Source organism: Ranitomeya variabilis, chromosome 2 (genome assembly GCF_051348905.1).
Source record: "Ranitomeya variabilis isolate aRanVar5 chromosome 2, aRanVar5.hap1, whole genome shotgun sequence".
Taxonomy (NCBI): domain Eukaryota; kingdom Metazoa; phylum Chordata; class Amphibia; order Anura; family Dendrobatidae; genus Ranitomeya; species Ranitomeya variabilis.
The window spans coordinates 277,872,342-277,893,095 of record NC_135233.1 but is presented as its reverse complement, the minus strand read 5'-3'; the positions used below and the strand labels follow the sequence as shown (position 1 = coordinate 277,893,095).

Sequence of the window (20,754 nt, the reverse complement as noted above, 5' to 3'; positions counted from 1 at the left end):
TCTCTAATCTTCCCTTCATCTCTAAACTGGAACTCCTGGTCACTCCCGTCTTATCCGCTATCTCTCAGATAACTCTCTTCTCAACCCTCTACAGTCCGGTTTCCGCTTTTTACATTCTACTGAAACTGCCCTCACTAAAGTCTCTATTGATCTACTAATGGCTAAATCTAATGGTCACTACTCCATGCTAATTCTCCTAGATCTCTCTACAGCATTCAACACTGGATCATCAGCTCCTTCTCACTATGCTCCGCTCCATTGGCCTCAAGGACACAGTTCTCTTCTGGTTCTCCATCTCTATGCTGATGACACCCAATTATACACCTCTACTCCTGATATCACGCCTGCCTTTTTAGATAGCACCAGTGATTGTCTTACCGCTGTCTGCAACATCATGTCCTCCCTCTATCTGAAACTGTCAAAAACTGAACTCCTTGTGTTTCCTCCCTCACTAATGTACCTATGCCCGACATTGCCATTTCCATGTGTGGTTCCACCATTACTCCCCAGCAACATGCCCACTGTCTTGGGCTCATACTTGATTCCGAGCTTTCATTCACCCCCCACATCGCTCTTGTTATCTGCACCTCAAAAACATTTCTAGAATTCGACATCTTCTTACCTTCGACTCTGCAAAAACATACTGTTTCTCTTATTCATTCTCGTCTGGACTATTGTAATTCTCTACTAATCGGTCTCTCTCTTACCAAACTCTCCCCTCTCTAATCTGTCTTGAATGCTGCAGCCAGGATCATATTCCTCGCCAACCTTTACACCGATGCCTCTACCCTGTGCCAGTCATTACACTGGTTACCCATCCACTCCAGAATCCAGTACAAACGTATTACCCTCATCCACAAAGCACTCCATGGCTCAGCACCACCCTACATCTCCTCCCTCATCTCAGCCTACCACCCTACCCGTGCCCTCCGCTCTGCTAATGACCTGAGATTAACATCCTCAATAATCAGAACCTCCCACTCCCGTCTCCAAGACTTTTCACGTGCTGCGCCAATTCTTTGGAATGCACTACCCTGGCTAATATGATTAATCCCCAATTCCCACAGTTTTAAGCGTGCCCTAAAAACGCATTTGTTCACACTGGCCTACCGCCTCAACGCATTAAAACCTAACTATCCCTGTGTTGCCCATTCAAAAAACTTAAACCATAATCAGGTTCCTTGCATCATGTTCTCACATGCTTTATGCATTTAATAGCCCTCTGTGCCTGTACTGTTACATACTTAGGCTGATAACCGGTTCATGCAGCTTTATATGAACACCCGATTCTTACACTTTGGCTGGTCTGAACAACGAAAACATTTGTTGCCATCCACCTCTCGTGTCTCCCCTTTTCCTCATAGATTGTAAGCTTGCGAGCAGGGCCCTCACTCCGTATCTGTTTTTGATCGATGTGATTATTGTTATGCTGTAATGTCTATTGTATGTACAAGTCCCCTCTAAAATTATTATTATTTACTAGCTATTGAGCCCGTTCTACGCCCGGGTGGCGAGTATTTATATTGGTATATGGTCTCCATCCTGGTATGTGCTGCTCCCATCTTGCTCTCCCATCCTGTCATGTGCTGCTCCATCCTGCGCCCCCATCCTGTCATGTGGTGCTCCATCCTGCATCCCCATCCTGTCATGTGCTCCCATCCTGCGCCCCCATCCTGTCATGGGCTCCCATCCTGCGCCCCCATCCTGTCATGTGCTGCTCCATCCTGCACCCCCATCCTGTCATGTGCTGCTCCATCCTGCGTCTCCATCCTGTCATGTGCTCCCATCCTGCGCCCCCATCCTGTGATATGCTGCTCCATCCTACACCCCCATCCTGTCATGTGTGTGCTCCCCCATTCTGTCATGTGCTGCTCCCATCCTGTGCCCCCATTCTGTCATGTGCTGCTCCCATCCTGTGCTCCCATCCTGCGCCCCATCCAGTCATGTGCTCCCATCCTGCGCCCCATCCAGTAATGTGCTCCCATCCTGCGCCCCATCCAGTCATGTGCTCCCATCCTGCACCCCCATCCTGTCATGTGTGCGCCCCCATTCTGTCATGTGCTGCTCCCATCCTGTGCCCCCATTCTGTTGTAATGTGCTGCACCCATTCTGCCTGTTCCTGTTTCCATTCTGCCATATGTTGCTCTCATCTTTCTCTCTCCGGCTCTACTGCCCGAGGGCGGCTGTGCTGAGTGCGGGCGGCTGTGCTGAGTGCGGGCGGCTGTGCTGAGTGCGGGCGGCTGTGCTGAGTGCGGGCGCGGCTGTGCATGGCGGTGGTGAGTGCGGGCGCGGCTGTGCATGGCGGTGGTGAGTGCGGGCGCGGCTGTGCATGGCGGTGGTGAGTGCGGGCGGCTGTGCTTGGCGCCGAGTGCTGGGGGCCTGAGCAGGCGGGGACACCGGCGCGCTGTGGGGGTCAGGTGCCGGAGTCGCCGCTAGCTCAGGCCCCCGGCACTTGCTCTATTTACCTGTCCCCCGTTCCACTGCTGCGCGCCTCTCTGTCTTCCGGGGTCCTCTGCCTGTGACTGTTCAGTCAGAGGGCGGCGCGCATTAAGCGCGTCATCGTGCCCTCTGAACTGAACGTCGCAGGCAGAAGAGGTGGAGGATGGAGCAGCGCGCATTGGTGGAACGGGACAGGTAAATATACTCACCCTCCTGGCTCGTCCCTGCTTCTCGGTTGGAGATTGCGGTGTGCGTTCAGTGCTTACGCATACTGCGATCTCCTGGGAGCGTCACTCTGTGGGGTCAAGACTGCGCCGGCGCTTGCGCAGTCTATAAAGGCTTCGGACAGAGTGACGCTCCCAGCGTTATATTATAGATATAGCACCATTGATTCCATGGTGCTGTACATGAGAAGGGGTTACATACAAATTACAGATATCACTTACAGTAAGCAAACTAACAATTACAGACTGATACAGAGGGGTGAGGACCCTGCCCTTGTGGGCTTACATTCTACTGTAAAGTGCTGCGGAATATGTCGGCGCTATAAAAATAAAATAATTATTATTATTATTGATCCCCGCTGTAGATTCCGGAATGTTCTCTGAAACACTTCGGGGGTGAGGTTGTATGTCCTGACCAAGGCCTCTTTTATAGAGTCGTAGTCCCCATCTAGAGCTGGCGAAAGGTCAGCAAAAACTTCCAAGGCTTTTCCTTTCAGCCCTGGAGTTACATACTATGCCCACTGATCACAGGGCAGAAAAGTATCTAAGTCTCCATCTTTCTCCATCAAGGGGAAGTTTTCCAAGTACAGTCGTCTTGGATTTATATCCTGGAAATGAGGTAGCTGAGAACTGTTACCCCTTGGTATTTGGGACATCATAAGCTGGAGATCTCTCTGGGCCTGACATGCTGCAGCAGACTCTCTCTCGGCTCGGGCCTGTCGTTCTGCAGCAGCAGCCTGTTGGTATTGTAGAATAAGCTGCAGGCGCATACTGGCATCATTCTCTCAACTGTTGTAAGGCCTTTTGCACAGAAACGTCCATGCTTGCCTCAGAACTGGCATTGTTAGTACCCCCAGAAGCTGTTTCTGGGACAAGGTCCATTGCTTGGCTCTTCTTGAATTGGGCTTTCACTCTGCTCCCGAGCCTTGTCCATCAGGGCACCAATGAGCAGATCTTTGGATTTGTTTGCGGTCTCTATTCCTCTCTGCTCACAGAGGTTAAAGGGGTTGTCCACTACTTTCAGTTAACCCCCCAATGTATACCCCCGGGGCCCCTAATGAATTTTATAAATACCTTCTGTTGCCGTTTTCGCCTGTGAGCGGCGCTATGGCGGCGGCTGAGTCCGGGTCACGTGACCCCCAGGCTGCAGCCGCCGCTAATTTCCACGCAGTGAATCTGCCAAAGGTGCTGGAGTGTGCGGGCGGGGGGTCTGCGGGGCTGTGCGGTGGGGTAATTGGTGTGTGTCTCTGTGTGCAGGCATCGTCTGATGGGACTACAAGTCCCATCGGGCTCTGCCTGCTACAGTGACAGTGAGTGACACATTAGCCAATGATGGGACAGTATTAGTCCCATCATCCGGCTAATGTGTTGAATGTAAAAAAAACAAACCCATACACACATATACAGTGCATACAACACACATACAGAACATACACCATGCGACATGTAACATGCGACGACATGCAGCATGTGACAACATGCAACACACAACATGCAGCATGCGACGTGACAACATGCGACATGCACATGTGACATACAACATGCTGCGACATGCGGCAACATGCGAAATGCAGCATGTGACGACATGTGACAAGATGCAACGTGACAACATGCGACATGCAGCATGCGACATGTGACAAAATGCGACATGTGACATGCACCATGTGACATGCACCATATGACATACAACATGCAACATGTCACAACATGCAGCATGCGACATGTGACAACATGCACCATGCGACCTGCACCATGCGGCGACATGCAACATGTGACAACATGCACCATGCGACATGCAACATATGACAACATGCACCATGCGACCTGCACCATGCAGCGACATGCAACATGTGACAACATGATTTTTCCGCACAGCTTTTTTTTTCACATTGATTTACATTGTACTGTAAATCACAGTGCGGATCTGCAGCGTTTCTGCGTGGAAAAATCCGCTGTGGATCCGCACTAAATCCACATCATGTGCACATAGCCTCCTTACTCTGTTTATTGCATAAGGCTGCCATATCGGTAAACAGTCTTTTGCCAAATAAATGAAAAGAAAAGCTGGAAGAGGAAACTGTTTGCAAGTATGTCTATGTAAGCCATGAGTTGAACCTTGTAGAACTGGTGCACTCCTCACAAGGTTCCATTTCTTTAGTACAAGCAATAATTGCTTGCCAATTACTAATGCTGTAATAGAAGTAATATTTTAAGCAAATATGCAAAACCGTTATAACATGAAAAAAAGGTATTTCTGTGATATATCCCTAACATTTTGTTATCATCTGTTTTCCTGAGGGGAGGAGAAATGAATTATGGATAGCATCAGCCCTTAGGCTGCCTGCACATGTGAACCGTTCTCTTTGTGTAACCCAGCTTTTTATAGTCCGGACCATAGATTCGTATTTCCAGGATGACCTGGACCAGTCTATTGAAATGATGCTGTCTGTGAATGGACGATGAGCCACGTTGTGCCCTTTCCAATACCTGTGTCTTCCTATACAGACAATGGGAAATATTCCTTCTAATACAGGCCATTTGCTAACCCCCCTCTAAGCTCAGAGTCCTAGGAGGTAAGGAGCCAGGATTGACCCCTACCTACAGCAAAAGCCCCTTTGTGCTTACAATACCGGTATATCCAGTTTTACCTTTTTGTCAACTAAATGTAACTACTCTACTTATTGATTATATATTTCCTTCACAGACTTGAACAATATTATCAGAGCACGCTGAAGACAGTGTTAACACACAAGCATGCTCATATAACACCTTATCCAACACCGCTCACTCAGTACTAACCATAGTCCTTCATCCAATACTCCTGAAAGTCTCCTCATCCATCAGTGGTTTCCGCAAAACCATTAACTGAGCAAACCATTTAAAGGGAACCTGTCACCCCCAAAATCGAAGATGAGCTGCGTCCACCAGCATCAGGGGCTTATCTACAGCATTCTATAAAATATAATTCTATAATGCTGTAGATAATCCCCCGATGTATCCTCAAAGATGAGAAAAAGAGGTTAGATTATACTCACCCAGGGGCGGTTCCGGGCCTGTCCGATGGGCGTCCGGTTCCGGGGCCTCCCATCTTCTTACGATGACATCCTCTTCTTGTATTCACGCTGCGGCTCCGGTGCAGGCGTACTTTGTTTACTCTGTTGAGGGCAAAGTACGCCTGCGCTGGAGCCGCAGCGGCGTGAATACAAGAAGAGGACATCCTCCTATGAAGATAGGAGGCCCCGGACCGGACCGCCCCTGGGTGAGTATAATCTAACCTATTTTCTCATCTTTCAGGATACATCGGGGGCTTATCTACAGCATTACAGAATGCTGTAGATAAGCCCCTGATGCTGTTGGACTTACCTCATCTTTGATTTTGGGGGTGACAGGTTCCCTTTAAGACTTTCTTCTGTATAAGAATATACATTATATATACTTTACTTTGACCTTTCTTCTTGCTATTTCTCTCCCCTTACAATTGAGTTTAGATTGGGCAATGCCATAATATTGGAATTGTATTTATTTCTTTTGGCACAGATATCTTCATTTGGATTTTCATCCGAGCAACTACATGTATCATGTCAGATGGTATGAGTATAAAAAAAAGTGTAGAAATGTGGGGGTAGTGATTATTGTGGATAATCATCTTCATGGGCTTCCGGTCATTCTTGGAAGCACCTTGCAGTCAGCCCGGCCGTGGCCTGTAATGTCCACTCACAATGGATTTTATTCATTTATTATGCACAGGAAGGAGAGAAACCTTAGGTTTAGAGTATTTTGGTCTGCATTATCACATGCCATTTTCAGTGTGGTTTTTGATGTGGCTTTTTATGTGAATTTATCAGAGTGCATACAATTGAGAAAAAGAAGTCTTCGTTTATACTTAACCCCTTTCTGCCAGCTGACAGGATAGTACGTCAGCTGGCAGTATCCCCTGCTTTGGGGTGGGCTCCGGCGTTGAGCCCACCTCAAAGCCGTGGCATGTCAGCTATTATAAACAGCTGACATGTAGCCGCAATGGGCGCGAGCGGAATCGCGATCCGTCCGCGTCAATTAACTAGTTAAATGGCACTGTCAAACTCTGACAGCTGCATTTAACAAGCGCCACCGGCCGCGTGGCCGGAAGCGCTGGCACCGCTGACCCCCGTCACATGATCGGAAGTCATCGGTGCTTTGCCATAACAACCTGAGTTCTCCTTGAGACCTCTATGGTTGTTGATGGCCGATTTGTTATGAGCTGGCGCTCCTAGCAATGCTGCATTTCTGATACATAGAGGTGATCTGTGCTTCCTATGGAGGCTATTGAAACATGCCAAAAAAAGTGTTTAAAACTATATAAAAGTTCACCCCAATCAAAATAAAAAAAAAAAATAAAAAAAAAAATCAAACCTACACATATTTGGTATCGCCGCATTCAGAACCGCCCGATCTATCAATAAAAAAGAATTAAGCTGATCGCTAAACTGTGTAGCGAGAAAAAAATCAAAACACCAAAATTACGTGTTTTTTTGGACGCTGCGACATTGCATTAAAATGCAAAAACGGACAATCAAAAAAACGTATCTGCACAAAAGTGGTATCACTAAAAACGTCAGCTCGGCACGCAAAAAATGAACCCTCACCCAACCCCAGATCACGAAAAATGAAGACGCTACGGATATCGGAAAATTGCGCAATTTTATTTATTTTTATTAGCAAATTTTGGAATTTTTTTCACCACTTAGATAAAACAGAACCTAGACATGTTTGGTGTCTATGAACTCGTATGACCTTGAGAATCATAATGGCAGGTTAGTTTTAGCATTTAGTGAACCTAGCAAAAAAGCCAAATAAAAAACAAATGTGGGGATGTACTTTTTTATGCAATTTCATCGCACTTGGAATTTTTTTCCCGTTTTGTAGTACATGACATGGTAAAACCAATGGTGTCGTTCAAAAGTACAACTCGTCCCGCAAAAAATAAGCCCTCACATGGCCATATTGACAGAAAAATAAAAAAAGTTATGGCTCTGGAAAGAGGGGAGCGAAAAGCGAAAAAAGCTTCGAGGGTAAAGGACCCGCTCCTGCCTTTGGCCATGAGAACTGCATGAAGAATTGCGTGTGTGAATCAAGTGTTAAACAGGTTTCCTCATAATTGACATATATCACCTATTCACACGATAGATGAAAAATATCTGATTGCTGAAGCCCCACTGATCACTGAAAAGGTTGCTGTTCTCTGCGGCGTCCATCACCCCATAGCATGGATAGACTAGGTGCCAGCGTCACCGTCACTGCATTCAGTCCCCTCTATAACACAGTCGGGCTCTGAGGTCTTAGTCGGTTTACATGGACCGACTAGCAGCGCCATACCACCACTGATCAACATTCGTTTTATTGCCTGCTTACACAGGTAGACCAAATGATGTGCATGGAGTGCTCTGTAGTAGATCTATACTACTGTATATTGCGCGGTGCATAGGCTGCCATTGTTCTTGGCGGTGCGATTCCTGTGTACACAGGATGATGCATCACAAGAACGATGGTCTTTTGTGCTGCGCAAAACATCATTTTGCTCATTCATCGGGTGATTGGCGGCCTATAAACACAACAAAATAATTGTGAAACAAGTGTTTTTATTAATAATCTTTCAGTGTAAATGCAGCTTTAGGCCCCTGTTGTAGTGATGTTTGGGGCTTCACCACTAGGACCCCATCAATCAGATATTTATCACTTGTCTACAATGTGATCCTTGTAGTTCTTCACCCTCCTCACTGACATGCTTCTGCCTTTCTTCTCTGTTTAGCGTATTGTGCTGAAATAAATTTTTACTTCCAAGTGGAAAGTCTGTTCACCTCCGTATAGTTTGTTTTTCAATATGGCAGCACTACTTAATAAAATCTTACTTTTGTATTATAATGAATTATATTTTCATATTTGACCTGCTTTTCAGGTGATGGTAAAGAAGAGAAGGGGAAGGAGGCCACCCCAGTAGTGGTAAGGACACTCCATTCCTTGTATTGTTACAAGTCCAGATTAATAATCTGTACGGTCATTGTAAAGCTGAAGATTGTGTAATAATCATAGTCTGTACAGTCATTGTAAAGCTTTAGATTGTATACTGATCATAGTCTGTACAGTCATTGTAAAGCTGTAGATTGTATACTGATCATAGTCTGTACAGTCACTGTAAAGCTGTAGATTGTATACTAACCATAGTCTGTACAGTCACTGTAAAGCTGTAGATTGTATACTAATCAGTCTGTACAGTCACTAAAGCTGTAGATTGTACACTGATCATCGTCTGTACAGTCACTGTAAAGCTGTAGATTGTATACTGATCATCGTCTGTACAGTCACTGTAAAGCTGTAGATTGTATATTGATCAGTCTGTACAGTCACTGTAAAGCTGTAGATTGTACACCGATCAGTCTGTACAGTCACTGTAAAGCTGTAGATTGTACACTGATCATAGTCTGTACAGTCACTGTAAAGCTGTAGATTGTATACTAATCATAGTCTGTACAGTCACTGTAAAGCTGTAGAATGTATACTAATCAGTCTGTACAGTCACTGTAAAGCTGTAGAATGTATACTAATCATAGTCTGTACAGTCACTGTAAAGCTGTAGAATGTATACTAATCAGTCTGTACAGTCACTGTAAAGCTGTAGATTGTACACTGATCAGTCTGTACAGTCACTAAAGCTGTAGATTGTACACTGATCATAGTCTGTACAGTCACTGTAAAGCTGTAGATTGTACACTGATAGTCTGTACAGTCACTGTAAAGCTGTAGACTGATCATAGTCTGTACAGTCACTGTAAAGCTGTAGATTGTATACTAATCAGTTTGTACGGTCATTGTAAAGCTGTAGATTGTATACTGATCATAGTCTGTACAGTCACTGTAAAGCTGTAGATTGTATACCAATCCACTGAAAATACAGTAACTGCCACTATTACCCCTCTATTGCTACTGTCCCCCATTTCTTTTCTTTATTTTTAACATATTCCGCAGCGCTTTACAGTTTTGCACACATTATCATCACTGTCCCCGATGGGGCTCACATTCTAAATTCCCTATCAGTAAGTCTTTGGAATGTGGGAGGAAACCGGAGGAAACCCACGCAAACACTGGGAGAGCATACAAACTCCTTGCAGATGGTGTCCTTGATGGGATTTGAACCCAGGACTCCAGCGCTGCAAGGCTGCAGTGCTAACCACTGAGCCACCGTGCTGCCTGCCCATTTCTGTGACAGTGATGTAGTAGATTCTGCCGTGTGCTACAGTCAATGCGTCTTACCTGGTTGGCGGTCTTTGGTAAGTTCGGATCTCCTGATCCTGAGTCCAGTGTAGTTGGAGTTCTCTGGCTAGTACCGACTCTAAGGCCTCTTTCACACTTCCGTCTTTCTTTTTCCGTCACAATGCGTCGTTTTGTGAAAAAAACGGATCACGCAAATGGTGCTGCTGGACCTGTTTTTTTTCTCATAGACTTATATTATCCGTCGTAAAATTGCTGTCCGTCGGGCGGAGACAATGCACAGAGGAACGTTTTTTTCTGTACGTCGGAAAATCGCTCAGTGACAGGTCCTGCGCTGTCTGTCGTTGGCTATAATGGAAGCCTATGTGCGCAGGATCCGTCGCTGACTGTGAAAAGCAGTAATCCAGCGACGGATGCCATCTTTTCAAACTGAGCATGCGTGGAAGAATTTCCCGTCAGAGAAATTCTCTCTCGCTCTCTTTTTACTATTATGCTGCCTATGCAGCATCATTAGTAAAAAGATATAATGTTAAAAATAATAAAAAAAATAAAAAATCGTGATATTCTTGCCTTCCGCCGGTCCTCGCGGCCCCCCCGATGCTCGTGATGCTGCCGGCAGCCCCGGTTCCCAGTGAATGCATAGCGAAATGACCCGATGACGTAACGGTCTTGCGAGACCGCTACGTCATCACAGGTCATTGTCTCGCTATGTATCACTGGGAAGGCTACGCGGGACGCCGGAAGGTAAAAATATCACGATTTTTTATTTATTTTTTATATTATTTTTATCATAAGTTGTGTTGTGTATGCATTTTCGCAGCGAAAAACCACGGGGAAGACACATACACAACGTGTGCACGTAGCCTTCTAGGATGCACTGGAACCGTCAAAAAAACTGCTCCAGTGCTCCCGTTTTTTTACAATCAAGACAGGATCCGTCTTTTCAACATTTTGACGGATTGTGACTGATTGTAAAAAACGGAAGTGTGGAAGAGGCCTAAGAACTTCGCAAGAAGATATTGGTATTCGTTGATCTCATGTGCCAGACCAGCAGTTTCTTCTATCTGGATTCCCATACCCTCTCCCTACTAAGTGCTGCCCTCTTTTAAAAAAAAAAAAAAAAACTGCACAAAAACTTTACAACATTTGAAAAACCGGTTCAATCAGAGCAGAATGCACAGAATACAGCAGCTTAAAAGCAAAAGTTTATTTTTCAGACCGTGTTTATTGTAGAACTTTATAAATTTGGTAACTCTGTAATTCTTTATTTGTGCAGTTCAATTAAAATATACAAAAAAATGCTAGGATAGCATTGATTCAGCATAGGATTCTTTGTCATGAAGAATTAATAATTAAGTTTATTAATGCATTATATGTACCCTAAAATAGTGCCACTGACAAATACAACTCCACCTTGAAAATGTATTCATCTAAATAAAGTCCTTATCAATGAGATACTTCTATACGCATAGGTTCACACTCTCCAAAATGTATAAAATAATTCAATATCCTAGGTGCGTATTTAGTCATAGGGGAATGGAGTGGCAAATCATAACAAAAGTAGTTTTAAAAATACATTTTATTAATAACATAAAATTGAAGAAAAAATTTAAAATTAAGAAAGGTTGCAAGAGTGAAAAAATTGTGGGATGAGGACTAAATCAATATTAATTGCTATTTAAAATGAAAACTTTGTGTCTTAAGTGGTAAAAGGTTAAAAAAAAATGATATAATGTACATAAAAAATCTGAATACTGCTATATATTTGAATTACATAAAGACAATCTGTATATAGAATGTCAGTGCTTCATGGGATATTAAAGTGCTTAGTGCTAAGAGCAAAGTATAATCAAAAGCATACATTGCTACAAAGTTATAACTTAGGTTAAACACAAATAAACAGAGATAATTCATTAATGCAATTCATCAAAATATGAAAATGAATATCAAAGCCATGATTTCAATAAAATAGCAGGTTTGAATGAAAGTGAGGGTGGTCAGTTCTGGGGTAGAGGGATGGGACTGCTCCACATTTTTCATACGCTATCTTTATTCAGGTAAAAACTTTGCGTCTTGTCTGGTTTACGGGACTCTGATTATGCCTTCTGGTAATTAATACTATACTATGAGTCACTGACGGACCTTCTTTTGGTTCAAAACCTTTGTTAATCACGCTTCATGAAATCCACACTTGATCTTATGGTGGTGTCATTTGAATGGGCAATACTGCATGCGGCTTTACCTTGATATGTTGCTATAAGCAATGTGTGATAGTTTCCATGCACTTCATATGCATTTCAGCCCATTGAACTGACCACACTCATTTTGATTTAAGCCCTTCGTGACCTTGGGATTTTCTGTTTTTCCGTGTTTATTTTTCCCTCCCCTCCTTCCCAGAGCCATAACTTTTTTTTATTTTTCCATCAATATGGCCATGTGAGGGCTTATTTTTTGCGGGACTGGTTGTACTTTTGAACGACATAATTAGTTTTACCATGTCGTTTCACTAAATGCTAAAACTTACCTGCCATTACGATTCTCCAGGTGATTACGAGTTCATAGACAACAAACATGTCTAGGTTATTTTTTATCTAAGTGGTGAAAAAAAATTCCAAACTTTGTGGGAAAAAAAAAAATTGTGCCATTTTCTGATACCCGTAGCGTCTCCATTTTTCGTGATCAGGGGTCGGGTGAGGGCTGCTTATTTGCGCACCGAGCTGACGTTTTTAGTGATACCATTTTGGTTCAGATACATCCTTTTGATCGCCGTTATTGCATTTTATTGCAATGTCGCGGTTACCAAAAAAACTTATTTTGGCGTTTCAAATTTTTTTCTCGCTACGCCGTTTAGCGATCAGGTTAATCCTTTTTTTTTTATTGATCGGACGATTTTGAACGCGGCGATACCAAATATGTGTATATTTGATTTTATTTTTGTTGTTTTATTTTGAATGGGGCGAAAGGGGGGTGATTTAAACTATTTTTTTTTTATTTCATATTTTTTTAAACTTTTTTTTTAAACTTTTGCCATGCTTCATTAGCCCTCTTGGGAGGTTAGAAGCGGGCATAGCCTGATCGGCTCTGCTACATATCAGCGATCATCAGATCGCTTCTATGTAGCTGAATTACAGGCTTGCTATGAACGCCGACCACAGGGTGGTGCTCACAGCAAGCCGGCATCAGCAACCATTGAGGTCTCAAGGAGACCTCTGGTTACTATGCCGACGCATCGCTGACCCCCGATCATGTGACTGGGTCAGCGATGCGCGCATTTCCGGCTGGATGGCCAGAAGCGGTAGTTAAATTCCGCTGTCAGTGTTTGACAGCGGCATTTAACTAGTTAATAGCGGCGGGTGGATCGCGATTCCACTCGCCGCTATTACGCGCACATGTCAGCTGTTCAAAACAGCTGACATGTCGTGGCTTTGATGTGGGCTCACCGCCGGAGCCCACATCAAAGCAGGGGTTCTGACTTTGGACGTACTATCCTGTCCGAGGTCAGAAATGGGTTAATTCTGCTATTTTATTTAAATCATGGCTTTGATATTCATTGTCATATTTTGATGAATGAGCCCTTAGACTACAAAATTCTAATTAACCCCTTCATGACCTTGCAATTCTGACCAGTGTCCCTTTATGAGGTAATAACTCAGGAACGCTTCAACGGATCCTAGCGGTTCTGAGAATTTAGGTCGATAATTTTTGAATTTATTTGTGAAAAAAATGGAAATTTAGCGAAAAATTTGAAAATTTCACAATTTTCAAATTTTGAATTTTTATTCTGTTAAACGACAGAGTTATGTGACACAAAATAGTTAATAAATAATATTACCCACATGTCTACTTTACATCAGCACAATTTTGGAAACACATTTTTTTTTGCTAGGAAGTTATAAGGGTTAAAATTTGACCAGTGATTTCTCATTTTTACAACGAAATTTACAAAACCATTTTTTTTTTTAGGGACCACCTCACATTTGAAGTCAGTTTGAGGGTTCTATATGGCTGAAAATACCCAAAAGTGACACCATTCCAAAAACTGCACCCCTCAAGGTGCTCAAAACCACATTCAAAAAGTTTATTAACCCTTCAGGTGCTTCACAGCAGCAGAAGCAACATGGAAGTCAAAAATTAACATTTAACTTTTTAGTCACAAAAATGATCTTTTAGCAACAATTTTTTTTATTTTCCCAAGGGTAAAAAGAGAAACAGGAACCCAAAAGCTATTGTACAATATGTCCGGAGTTCGCCGATACCCCATAGGGGGGGTACCACTGTTTAAGCGCACAACAGGGCTCGGAAGGGAAGGAGCGCCATTTGACTTTTTCAATGAAAAATTGGCTCCAATCTTTAGCCGACACCATGTCGCGTTTGGAGAGCCCCCTGTGTGACTAAACATTGCAGCTCCCCCACAAGTGGCCCCATTTTGGAAAATAGCGCCCCCCCCCCCCCCCCCCCCCAAGAAGCTTATCTAGATGCATAGTGAGCACTTTGAACCCCCAGGTGATTCACAAATTGATCCGTAAAAATGCAAAGTACTTTTTTTTTCACAAAAAAAATTTTTAGGCTCAATTTTTTAATTTTCACATGGGCAACAGGATAAAATGGATCCTAAAATTTGTTGGGCAATTTCTCCTGAGTACGCCGATACCTCATATGTAGGGGTAAACCACTGTTTGGGCGCAAGGCTCGGAAGGGAAGGCGCGCCATTTGACTTTTTGAATGGAAAATTAGCTCCAATCGTTAGCGGACACCATGTCGCGTTTGGAGATCCCCTGTGTGCCTAAACATTGGAGCTCCCCCACAAGTGACGCCATTTTGGAAACTAGACCCCCCAAGGAACTTATCTAGATGCATAGTGAGCACTTTAAACCCCCAGGTGCTTCACAGAAGTTTAAATGTGTTGGGCAATTTCTTCTGAGTACACTGGTACCTCATATGTGGTCACAAACCACTGTTTGTGCACACGGCAAGGCTCGGAAGGGAAGGAGCGCCATTTAACTTTTTGAACGAAAAATTAGCTCCAATCGTTAGCGGACACCATGTCGTGTTTGGAGAGCCCCTTTGTGCCTGAACATTGGAGCTCCCCCACATGTGACCCCATTTTGGAAACTAGACCCCCCCAAGGAACTTATCCAGATGTGTGGTGAGCACTTTGAACCCCCAAGTGCTTCACAGAAGTTTATAACGCAGAGCCGTGAAAATAAAAAATCATTTTTCTTTCCTCAAAAATTATGTTTTAGCAAGCAATTTTTTATTTTCGCAAGGGTAACAGGAGAAATTAGACCCCAATAGTTGTTGCCCAGTTTGTCCTGAGTATGCTGGTACCCCATATGTGGGGGTAAACCACTGTTTGGGCGCACGTCAGGGCTCGGAAGGGAGGGAGCACCATTTGACTTTTAGTACGCAAGATTGGCTGGAATCAATGGTGGCGCAATGTTGCGTTTGGAGACCCCTGATGTGCCTAAACAGTGGAAACCCCTCAATTCTAACTCCAACTCTAACCCCAACACACCCCTAACCCTAATCCCAACTCTAGCCATAACCCTAATCAACCCTAACCCCAACACACCCCTAACCCCAACACACCCCTAACCCTAATCCCAACCCTAACCCCAACACACCCCTGACCCTAACCACAAGCCTAATCTTAACCCTATTTCCAACCCTAGCCCTAATTCCAACCCTAGCTCTAAGGCTTTGTGCCCACGTTGCGGATTCGTGTGAGATTTTTCCGCACCATTTTTGAAAAATCCGCAGGTAAAATGCACTGCGTTTTACATGCGGATTTACCGCGGATTTCCAGCTCTTTTTTTTTTTTTTTTGTGCGGATTCCACCTGCGGATTCCTGTTGAGGAACAGGTGTAAAACGCTGCGGAATCCGCACAAAGAATTGACATGCTGCGGAAAATACAATGCAGCGTTTCCGCGCTGTATTTTCCGCACCATAGGCACAGCGGATTTGGTTTTCCATAGGTTTACATGGTACTGTAAACCTGATAAAAAAAACTGCTACGAATCCGCAGAGGCCAATCCGCCGCAGATCGCAGCCAAATCCGCACCGTGTGCACATAGCCTTAGGGTATGTGCCCACACTGCGGATTCCATTGCGGAATTTTCCGCAGCGGAATTGATAAATCCGCAGTGCAAAACCGCTGCGGTTTTTACTGCGGATTTATCGCGGTTTCTAGTGCGGTTTCCGCTGCTAGTTTACACCTGCAGTTTTCTATTGGAGCAGGTGTAAACCCGCAGCGGAATCCGCACAAAGAATTGACATGCTGCGGAATATAAACCGCTGCGTTTCCGCGCGTTTTTTTCCGCAGCATGTGTACTGCGGATTTCGTTTCCCATAGGTTTACATTGTACTGCAAACTTATGGAAAACCGCTGCGGACCCGCAGCTGCGGAAACGCTGCGGACCCGCAGCGTGTGCACATACCCTAATTCTAACCCTAGCCCTAACCCTAGTGTAAAAATAAAAGTAAATATATTTTCTTTATTTTTATTATTGTCCCTACCTATGGGGGTGATAAAGGGGGGGGGGGTGGGTTCATTTACTATTTTTTTTTATTTTGATCACTGTGAGGTTTTATCCCAGTGATCAAAATGTACCTAGAACGAATCTGCCGGCTGGCAGATAAGGCGGGCGCACTGCGCATGCGCCCGCCATTTTGGAAGATGGCGGCGCCCATGGAGCAGAGGGACGGGGGGAGCGGACAGGAGGACGGGGGAGCGGATAGGCGGACAGAGGGGAGCGGAGCACAGGACAGAGGACTGGGGAGGCGATCGGTGGCGGTTGAGGGGGGGCAAATCAGGGATTCCAGCCATGGCCGATGATATTGCAGCATCGGCCATGGCTGGATTGTAATATTTCACCATTTTCATAGGTGAAATATTACAAATCGCTCTGATTGGCTGTTTCACTTTCAACAGCCAATCAGAGCGATCGTAGCCACGAGGGGGTGAAGCCACCCCCCCGGGCTGAAGTACCACTCCCCCTGTCCCTGCAGATCGGGTGAAATTGGAGTCAACCCTTTCACCCGATCTGCAGGGACACGATCCTTCCATGACGCCACTTAGGCGTCACAGGTCGGATTGGCACCGACTTTCATGACACCTACGTGGCGTCACAGGTCGGGAAGGGGTTAACAAGAATTAAACCACAGGTAAGACTAATTATTCATTAATCAGGTGACCAGCAGACAGTTGACTATAAATGGTGTTACTTAAAAAAAAAAACCCTTCCCATTTCAAGCACTCGGCAATGGCACCACATGGAAGAGAAATGTCACAAAACCTGAGAAAGAAAATAATTTCTTCACAGAAGAAAGGTGATGACTACAAGAAGATCAGCAAAGCTTTATTTATCAGTCAGAATACTGTACCAAAAGTGATGCAAACATTTAGTAAAGATAGAACTGCACCCATCTCATAAAGACATCCAGGCCGGCCATGGAAGTAACACCTAAACAGTACCGTCTTCTGATAATGGTTTAAGACAATAAACATGCAAGTTTACTGTGATTGGCTAAAGTAGAAAGCTAAACTGGGAGTGATTGTTTCCCATGACAGAATATTGTGTACACTGCAGAGGAATGGCATTCGTGGGTGTCATCCATGAAGAAAGCCTTTACTAAAGCCCATGCACAAACAATTCCACCCAACTTTTGCCAGGGCCCATGCTGAAATATAAGAAGTCTGCTAGGACTCAATACTCTAGACATGAGCCCAAGATAAATGTCCTTGGACCTGATGGATTAAAACTGGTGTCATAAGGGTGGGGAGTTCCAAGAAAAGTGCATGGAACCTACCATGAAACATGGTGGTGGCGGTGTCCTTATTTGGGTCTGCATGAGTGCTGCTTGTGTCAGGAGCTACATTTCACAGAGATGCTGCCTTCACTCTGTGCCCTTGATAAACCTGCAATCTTTCAAAATGACGAAGATCAAAAACACATCTGAGGCCACTGTTGCATTTCTGGAGAATGTGATGCAGCGGTAGTACCGTACGCAGTGAAACGGCAGTGACCCAAGCAAGTTCAAACAAAACGTTCCTTTAACCCCTTCCCGACCTTTGACACAGCGTATGCGTCATCGTCGGATCGCGTCCCTGCAGGCCGGGTGAAAGGGTTAACTCCAATTTCACCTGACATGCAGGGACAGGGGGAGTGGTACTACAGCCCAGGGGGGGTGGCGGCTTCACCCCCCGTGGCTACGATCGCTCTGATTGGCTGTTTCACTTTCAACAGCCAATCAGAACAATCTGTAATATTTCACCTATGAAAATTGGTGAAATATTACAATCCAGCCATGGCCGATGCTGCAATAGCATCGGCCATGGCTGGAGACCCCGATCTGGCCCCCCCACCGACTGATAGCGGCGATCTGCAGCCGCCGTCAGTGTTCCGTACCCCTCCATCCTGTCCTAAGCGCCTTCCTCTCCCCCGTCCTCCCCTCCGCCCCCTCACTGTCTGATCGCACCCCCCATACTTACCTAGTTCCGGTGTCCTCGGTCTTCTCGCATGGGCGCCGCCATCTTGGAAAATGGCGGGCGCGGTGCGCCCACCGAATCTGCCGGCCGGCAGATTCGTTCCCTGTACATTTCGATCGCTGTGATAGAACCTATCACAGCGATCAAAATAAAAAAAATAGTAAATAACACCCCCCCCCCCCTTATCACCCCCATAGGTAGGGACAATAATAAAATACAGAAAATATATTTATTTTTGTTTTTCCATTAGGGGTAGGGTTAGGGTTGCACTTAGGGTTAGGGTTGCACTTAGGGTTAGGGTTGCACTTAGGGCTAGGGTTGCACTTAGGGCTAGGGTTGCACTTAGGGCTAGGGTTGCACTTAGGGCTAGGGTTGCACTTAGGGCTAGGGTTGCACTTAGGGCTAGGGTTGCACTTAGGGCTAGGGTTGCACTTAGGGCTAGGGTTGCACTTAGGGCTAGGGTTGCACTTAGGGCTAGGGTTGCACTTAGGGCTAGGGTTGCACTTAGGGCTAGGGTTGCACTTAGGGCTAGGGTTGCACTTAGGGCTAGGGTTGCACTTAGGGCTAGGGTTGCACTTAGGGCTAGGGTTGGAATTAGGGTTAGAATTAGGCTATGTGCACACGGTGCGGATTGGTCGCTGCGGATTCGTAGCATTTTTCCATCATGTTTACAGTACCACATAAACCTATGGAAAACCAAATCCGCTGTGCCCATGGTGCGGAAAATACAGCGCGTAAACGCTGCGTTGTATTTTCCGCAGCATGTCAATTCTTTGTGCGGATTCCGCAGCGTTTTACACCTGCTCCATAATAGGAATCCGCAGGTGAAATCCACACAAAAAACACTGCAAATCCACGGTAAATCCGCAGGTAAAGCGCAGTGCATTTTACCTGCAGATTTTTCAAAAACGGTGCGGAAAAATCTGCACACAAATCCGCAACGTGGGCATATAGCCTTAGGGTTAGGGTTGGAATTAGGGTTAGGGGTGTGTTGGGGTTAGGGTTGTGGTTAGGGTTGGGATTAGCGGTGTGTTGGGGTTAGTGTTGGAGTTAAATTGAGGGGTTTCCACTGTTTAGGCACATCAGGGGATCTCCAAACGCGACATGGCGCCACGATTGATTCCAGTCAATCTTGCGTTCAAAAAGTCAAATGGTGCTCTCTCCCTTCCGAGTCCCGACGTGTGCCCAAACAGTGGTTTACCCCCACATATGGGGTACCAGCGTACTCAGGAGAAACTGGACAACAACTTTTGCGGTCCAATTTCTCCTGTAACCCATGGGAAAATAAAAAATTGTGGGCTAAAAAATTATTTTTGAGCAAAGAAAAATGATTTTTTTATTTTCACGGCTCTGCGTTATAAATTTCTGTGAAGCACTTGGGGGTTCAAAGTGCTCACCACACATCTAGATAAGTTCCTTTGGGGGTCTAGTTTCCAAAATGGGGTCACTTGTGGGGGAGCTCCAATGTTTAGGCACACAGGGGCTCTCCAAACGCGACATGGTGTCCGCTAAAGATTGGAGCTAATTTTCCATTCAAAAAGTCAAATGGTGCTCCTTCCCTTCCGAGCCCTGCCGTGTGCCCAAACAGTGGTTTACCCCCACATATGAGGTATCAGCGTACTCACGACAAATTGGACAACAACTTTCGTGGTCCAGTTTCTCCTTTTACCCTTGGGAAAATAAAAAAGTTGTTGCTAATAGATCATTTTTGTGACTAAAAAGTTAAATGTTCATTTTTTCCTTCCATATTGCTTCTGCTGCTGTGAAACACCTGAAGGGTTAATAAACTTCTTGAATGTGGTTTTGAGCACCTTGAGGGGTGCAGTTTTTAGAATGGTGTCACTTTTGGGTATTTTCAGCCATATAGAACCCTCAAACTGACTTCAAATGTGAGGTGGTCCCTAAAAAAAATGGTTTTGTAAATTTTGTTGTAAAAATGAGAAATCACTGGTCAAATTTTAACCCTTATAGCTTTCTAGCAAAAAAAAAAAAGTAGTTTCCAAAATTGTGCTGATGTAAAGTAGACATGTGGGAAATGTTATTTATTAACTATTTTGTGTCACATAACTCTCTGGTTTAACAGAATAAAAATTCAAAATGTGAAAATTGCAAAATTTTCAAAATTTTTGCCAAATTTCCATTTTTTTCACAAATAAACGCAGAAATTATCGACCTAAATTTACCACTAACATGAAGCCCAATATTTCACGAAAAAACAATCTCAGAATCGCTAGGATCCGTTGAAGTGTTCCTGAGTTATTACCTCATAAAGAGACACTGGTCAGAATTGCAAAAAATGGCCAAGTCATTAAGGTCAAAATAGGCTGGGTCATGAAGGGATTAATATGTTACTTCACACA

General features: G+C 44.6%; 1 protein-coding gene across 4 annotated transcripts in view; it reads left to right on the top strand.

The window, feature by feature from the left end:
• The window catches only part of ZMYM3 (zinc finger MYM-type containing 3), a 92,137-nt gene that overhangs the window by 16,726 nt on the left and 54,657 nt on the right, over positions 1-20,754 (top strand). For all 4 annotated transcript variants that reach the window (XM_077285008.1, XM_077285007.1, XM_077285009.1 and 1 more), the window contains exon 3: positions 8,596-8,639. In XM_077285008.1, the coding sequence (XP_077141123.1) occupies positions 8,596-8,639 (44 nt within the window). The remainder of the gene's footprint in view (positions 1-8,595; positions 8,640-20,754) is intronic.